At 38.5% G+C, this 7,721-nt stretch overlaps 1 gene segment (V, D, J or C); it reads right to left on the reverse strand.

Moving 5' to 3' along the window:
• Positions 1–2,418: 2,418 nt before the first annotated feature.
• Positions 2,419–7,430, reverse strand: LOC103172716. The segment is given in 5 exon segments: positions 2,419–2,457; positions 2,992–3,122; positions 5,228–5,557; positions 6,048–6,359; positions 7,424–7,430. Coding segments are annotated over 5 exon segments (789 nt in total).
• Between the last annotated feature and the right edge of the window lie 291 nt (positions 7,431–7,721).

Below are 7,721 nucleotides of genomic sequence, written 5' to 3' on the forward strand. Positions count from 1 at the left end.
CTAAATAGAGTCCTGATTCCTGCAGCTTTGTTTAGTGCAAATTATTCCCCAACCAGCCTCCTTCCCTCTCTATCTCTTTCTCTCCTTATTTCTCTCTCCCTTCTCTCTCTCCCCCTATTTCTCTTTATCTCTCTCCCTCTCTCTCTTGGACACAAACACACACACTCACATACATACATCATCATATATTACAATTTCATATGAATATACGCTCCAGTTTATTAATTGTTCCTCATAGAACATCAACCTCACTGAGGAAATAAGCCTCGCTGTTCTCTGTGCAGTATCTTGTCCAGGCTCTTTCATTTGGACAATCAGTCTGAACAATGTCTGTGCAGCTTCATGACGTTTTCCGAGGATTTGAGCCTCAACTGGTTAAGCATGTTGCACAACATCCTATTTGCTTTCTCAGGCCATAGCATGGCATGGTCTGTGCTGCTTTAAGATTATAGAAATGAACATCCTTCTCTTGTTGCAGAATAATTTTCTTCCTATATTTCCATTGCAAGACGCAAACATCCTTGGATTGATAGCTGAATGGAAAAATTGTGAAGTAAATGAAGGATTGTTTTGGACAGGACGATTCTACTTGATATGGAAAGTGTTCATGGGCTGAATTCCACCAGAGTCTAAATATACTTTATTCATGTAACATTTTGAAATTTGTAGAATTTGGCAAGTCTTTGAAATCAGTACAAATACAATACTGACTTTATTTTGGCAGTACTTAACAATTTCCAATTGCTGGATACAAAAAATTCTGCATAAAAGTGTAAAGATTTATAAAAGTGTGATTCCTTACCTACAGGGATCATTCACAAGTATGGTAATGGTAAGAGGCCTACAGTGTTTTGGTCAAAACAGAGGACATTTCCTGCAATTAAACTTCAAAGCAAAGCTCTGTACACAGTATTTCAGTGAGTGAGCAATACATGTATGGAACAGGATTCTTCCGGAGACGGTGAAAGCAGAAAGTTTTGATTCTTTCAAAAGCAAACAAGATAGATTTGTTTCAGGAAATAATCTTGGAGGACAGTAAATGTATAGAACAGGATTGCTCGGGAGACGGTGAACGCAGAAATTGTAGATGATTTCAAAAGCATACGGGATAGACCTTATTCAGGAAATTATAACTTGGGGGTCGGTAAAGATTTGGGGCCATGACAAGTGAATTTCACTATGAGGATAGTGGAAGGTGAACTGGATGGTCTCTGGTCTTCTATTGTAACACCATTCTTATGTTCCAACTAAGCTGTTGGATTGGATCAGATCAGATTGAAAGCAGATATAACTGAGGATGTTAAACGTACTAAACACAGGATACAGTAAGGATTGTGCTTTTTAGTTAGCAGGATAATCAAGGTCAATATTGCACCACATTTCTGCACGGTTAATCCCCAAATCATTAATAGGGTTGGCTGGAAATGCAGAGGTTGGATGACGAGAGGTCAAAACAGAACATGGTACAAAAAAAATGATGTATGTTTTGAGAGAGCTGGAAAATTATTCACATGTAAGATACGTGAATACTAATGTAGATGAAACAAACGGCAGAAGTTGTCACAGAATGGTCAGAACAAATGTACTTTTGTGCAGGGAATTTCCTCCTTACTGTGCAATTGTGAGTATTTTGTTATTGATCTGTCAACTTATTTTTTTCCCATGAAGCTGCTCGGTTCAAATTGTGCAGCTCAGCAGAGGCAGGAGATAAATCTATGTCAATGCATAAAACAGATTGAACACGCGCATTGTTCCATAAATACTCTAACACATAAATGCATGTTATTCTATTAGAATAGCCACGTGTCTGAAGCTGTATCTGGGTGTGGGGCAGATCATTGGGGACGGAAGCAGCTGCTCGTCACTGGAGCAAAGAATAACTCAAGTGGAACAATTTTATAGCAAAGCTATATCTGAAGTAGGACATTACATTTAACAGCTTTTGTTTAATGCTGACTTACTGGAATCTGTCGAATTTGGAAATCAGGAGCAAAGGCAAAATTGACACAAAAGGAACAGGAAATAAAAATATCAAACAGCTCAATCAGCCGTCACATCTTTATTGATATATCACGGTAACAATATAGAGAATCTGCAGACATTAAGAAACAGGAGTGAATACATATATAGAGCATCAAATTAATATCAAAGCATAGATACATCAGTCAATGTCTTTCGGTATCGTTACATCACAAAAAAATTAAACAGCAAATGAAGACTATCAGAGAGCCGTGATGGTAACATTATTAGTTATTGTTTCCAAAAGGCATATTGTAAAATAAACTAAAGATAAGAAAAGCTACTAAAATTCACATAGTTGCACAACACATTGTTTATTTTCAGCTGATTTCTATAATGGGGGAAAAAAGACAGCACATAATCAGTCTCAAGACACCGTTGTAAAACACAGACGGACGAGACACATCGATGAATATGATCTGAAGAAACTCAATTTATCTGGAAAATAAAAGCAAATATATAATGAATGATTTCAGCCGAGATGGAGAATTAATATTTAGGCATATATTTAATGTTTCATATATATATGTATCAACACAGACACAAACACACTTAAAAGAACAAATACACATAAACAAATACAAATAAACAAACACACACACACATACACGAATCCAACTGATTGTGTTTGAATTTTTAGTTGCTTGCTGGGAACTGTAGCAGACAGAACGATTTCATGATGCTTTAAATTGTCCACAATGTACAGACAGAGGCACATAATCTGTAGAGAACCATTAGTCCTTGCCTAGTCTATACCAGGTGAGCATATCTCAGGTGCGATAGGGTGTGTAATGGAGAGGATATTCTCATCACCTTCACACAGCCCAGTAACAAGGAACTTGGCCTAAAAAGAGAGGGAAAGTTCTCAGCAGAGTGGTGGCAATGAGAATGACAATGAGGGTTCCTATGGAACAAGTATTCAACATCAGCTGCTACATCATATCATGGCGTCAAATAATTTATTCTCATCACCTTAATTAGAGTGACGGCTGCGCTGTACATAATACTCAGGAAGAAGAGGATGATGAAGGTGGAAGCAGTAGGCCACAGGTTGTCACTTGGTACTTCTTGAAAACCTTTCAGCATCATCTCGGTTGGGAAATCTGTTAGGATAAAAAAAAGGAAATATCTTTAGAGGGGATTCAAACCTGAGGCCTTTCTGCTTTCAACGTATTATTGTTAATGTATATGCATTTTCCCAGTTGATCACGGGCTCCCTCACTTTAATAAACTGCACGTTCCCTTCGATCAATTTTTCTAAATGTTTAGTTTTAACAGAAGTAAAGGAATCTTGGTTTTATTTTTTCTTCCTCACAATTAATGAATCCAAAAAAGAACTGGGGGAACATTTTGGGAAATTAAAATTCGTGGAATAACAGAAGGATGGAAATACTACCATTGAGATTCCGCTGTTAGAAAATGGACATATCTTCCCCAATCATCCAATTCCTCCTTTCTGCCTATTGTACGTTCACACAGTGACTGTCCAAATTCCATTTTAAATTTCTTTACATAATGATATTGAGATAAAGCATAATATATTCTAAAAAATCTGAATATAGGAATCGACTTATCCTTCATATGTTACAGTGGCTTTCCTGCATGTTTTATCCCGTTTGTATGGATACAATCCACTTTCATTGCTTCAGTCTTTGAAGACTTCATGGATTTAAATGCTTTGGTACGACTCTCTTCAATTTTTCTTTTACTTTCTGTTTTTAGAAGTACAGCAACAATATTTGTAGCTGTTCGCTGCAGCGCCAATCACAGGCATTATTTTCATGGTCTTTGTGTAACTGCCCAAAACCCTCTCAGCAGCTCTTATGTCCTTTGTGTGATAAATTGTCCAGAACCACATGTAGTGATCCACTCACAATCCCGTTAACTTGAAATGTCATTGACAGTCGATTAACTTTGCGAAAATCACAGAATCTGTTTCAGTGATCTTCCGATACGTTTTCCAATCGACGTGTCCTCCAAGTTTTTTGCCATTCCACTTATAACAGAATTATTTTGCTGCTATTCCTACAGTGATTATTTTACTATAAATATACTTCAACAAACTGGTGTCTCAACATTGAACTACATTTCCACCTCTCTGGAAACTCAGTTAAAATGTCTGTTACATTACGCAATTCCCCAGGTTATTCCTCAATTTGTCAGCGTCCCCTACTCTTTCATCATCAACGTTTTTATAAATGGCACCATTTCTATTTCAAAATGGCTGATATTGTTGTAAAGCAATAGAACAACCAGCAAAAACATTTGTGTAAATCAACTAAACAGATTGAGGTATAAGTGAACAGGGTTCATCCCTGAGGGCCATCAAGTGTGTGAGGGGCCTGGTTGGTGTGAATGTAGTTAAGTGCGTGGAGACTGGTGGAAGTGTTGTGTGTGAGTTAGTGTGGGCCTGGGTGGATATGGTTGTGAATGAGTGTGCGAAGGTCTCGGTGTATGAGTGCAAATGTGGACTTGGGTGGATTGAGACTGTGTGAAGTTTGTGAATGAGTGTATTTATTTACAAAAGCGTGGCTAAGCGAGTGCTCAAGTGAATATGTAACCGTATCCAGATCTTTTCTGTGGAACAAGTATCATTGTTACAGGAAATTTACCAAAAAAAGGCCACAGTTTACATCTGAGAAGTTGTTTCGTGTGGAATGCGATGCTGTTCAGTGATAGAGAAAATATCCTGCAAGGGAAAAGGTGTAGCTGTGCTGTGCAATTATAAAACAAACTGCAAATAAAATTCGTTTTGAGATTGGATTATAACCAGTGATGTTGAATTAGTGGGGACTTTATTATCAACTTATTTTTGGGGGGGGGATTGTGTGTGGGTGGTGGGGGCGTAGGGGTGTGGGGTGGACGTGCTGGTCGCCCGGCGTATGACACATGTGGAAATATATCACCACGCTTAATTGTAACCACCAAAATGACTGCGGTAATAACTTAATATTAGCTTTGCTTCCAAAAAAAATGCATCAGTCCTCACGCTGGAAAATATCTGTTTGATTAATTTTAATCACTCCGAAGTACCTGACACGTCAATAAAACAATGATCTTTATTTGATTTAATTGTTGAAAACTGACAATGCAATGGCAAGAAGGTGGGTGCACAAAAGGATAAGCAAGATGGTATTGAGAGACACTCAGTGACACGGATTCACGGTGTCCATCAGGACAAGTGCAAGGTTTACAAAACTCGGTTTACCGCTGGATTTATTTACGGTTCTGGTCAGGGTCTTCAGTGGGAACGTTTCGTGGCCGACCACACATGAGTAGGAGGGCCTTCTGTTCCACTCATCGACTGAGAGGGTTAACATGCTGTACATGGAGTAGTTGAGATCTTCACTGTCTGCCATCACCTCGGTGTTTCTGTACTTGTTGGCATCAATCAACTGGTCATTCACAGTCCACTGCACAAAGATCTCTTTGGGAGCGAAGTCCTTCACCAGGCAGGTCAAGGTGACAAACTGCTGAGCAGCCATTTCTTCTGCCGAGGGGAGGAGCAGATACACTGAAGGTTGTTTTGTGTACATAACTGCAGGAAGAATGCAATCAGATCAATACAATGATGGTGTCAATCATAGAATATTTTGAAGCATCAGATCTTGCAGAACAAGCTGAGAATAATGTTTGTGTCTCTGTTAAATCTGTGCTCAGTGGTTTGTAATTGTTGGTGTGACTATGAACACTGGTGTGGGTTGAAATCCCCGACAGGACTTTATTATATGCCCCCAGTGACCAGCGGTTCAGATATGGTAACTCTGCTCCCTGAGAACATGTGTAAACATCCTCCAGATGATGGTTAGATTCTTGTTGATATAATTCATGTGAGTGAATGTACTTAACAAATTTTATCTATAAATTGTTGTCCGACATTTGTGAGAGGTTATAAATCTATCGAAAGACAAACAGAAAAAGAAGCAAACAGAGAGCTGATCATTGTATTCCCAGTTGTTTCTGTTGACTAAAATCTGAAATTACAATAAACAAATAAATCATTTATTTCCTGAAATATGGCTACTCACCTTTCCTCTTAAATGTCTTTTCTCCGATGGGAGTTGGAATATCTTCATGATTGGCAAGGCAGAAGAATTCTTTCCCACTCTTCCAGTCTTGTGTAGAAACGTTTAATTTACTGATCACTTCCTGAGGCTCAGTGGCAGACGGTTTCCCATATCCAGACTGTAAATGTGTCTTTCCTTGTGTCCAAGTCACGTTGACGTCAAGTGGTGCATTGGCCACGACACATGTCAGCGTTACAGTGGACTCCATTAAAACCTGTTGCTGCGAGGGTGGTAGGAAAGAGACCTTCACACCCCCAGTGGGTTGCTCACATTCTAGAAAAGGAAAACATACATGAAACTGGATTAACAACCAATATCCAGGATTTCATATTCGGTCAGTTAAACAATACTGTCCATGAATATTCTCACATTGTGGGTGAGCTGAACACAGATTGCTGATTCCGAATATGCTCATCATTTGGTGTTGGAATAATTTACTGGAATACTGAACAAGACTTCCTGAAGGACTGCGTGATATTGCACCTGTTGAGTTTCAATTCCATCTGACTGAATACCACTCAGGAATAAACACGTGTATTGGATGACTTGTAACTGTGCGTTTAACTGTATACCTTCTCGGATTAACCCAAATTCACTCTTTGTGTCCAGGAAACAAAGTGGAAGTAATTGTTGAGGAAGTGTGTGGTATAACTCTGCGGATAAAAGGCTGTAGATTGCGGCCCGATTTCCTCATGTTGCTCAGTTAAATAAACTTGGGGTCAAAGCTCACATGTGTATTGTTTTCATTGAATACCAAAAAGGGGCACTACAAAAATGAATGTAGCATTGTCAGGCGAAGCAGGTTCTCTGTTTGTATGTGTGTGTGTTCATGTGTGTGTATGTATGTATGTATGCAGTTTTTAGAAAAGCCGCTGAAACTAAACTGTTGCATCAATTTCCTAATCGTCTGTTTCATTTGCTAAAATATTTTTGTTTCAAGGTTACTAAGACATTTGCGTAATCTTAAATTTTGATGCAATCGTCAGAAGATTTCAAACATATGTCTTTCTGGCTCTGATATGTATTAAAACAAGTTACTCTGCCGATGTGTGTTGTTAAAATAGTACATTAAATATTGATAAGAATAGGATCACTTGCATTGGAAATAGCGTCTTATCAAGTCTTTGAGACATTTCAATGCGCTTCACACAATACAATGTGAAGTGAAATCAGTGTATATTGTCTGTGCGAAAAATATTTGATTGACTGTTGAAGAATTTTGATCCCTCTTAATTTTGTAATCTACAAAACTAGAGAACGATTAAAATGGTTAGGTTCAGTGTTTACATGAGGAATGAAGGACTGCAATCAGTGTTGTGCCCAGGACACGGAAATACCCAACATATCTATGGGTATTTTTGTCGCAATCAGCTGTGAAATGGTTAAATAAAGGCAGAAGCCGCTGTCCGGCGTTTGATGTTAGTGACGGTGCATTGCCTAACGGGCAAAGCAATATTACATTCACATTTGAAACTATAAATAGAATATTCCTTGCATTTGTTATAGCGACATATCAGGTCTTCGAGACGTCTCCAAGTGCTTCAAAGAATACACTGTAAAGTGAATTCACTGTATGTTTGAGGGCGAAATGCGGCATCCAAATGCGTACAGCAGTTTTCCACAAACAGTCGTGGA

Source organism: Callorhinchus milii, unplaced genomic scaffold (genome assembly GCF_018977255.1).
Source record: "Callorhinchus milii isolate IMCB2004 unplaced genomic scaffold, IMCB_Cmil_1.0 Scaffold52, whole genome shotgun sequence".
NCBI classification, from domain to species: Eukaryota; Metazoa; Chordata; class Chondrichthyes; order Chimaeriformes; family Callorhinchidae; genus Callorhinchus; species Callorhinchus milii.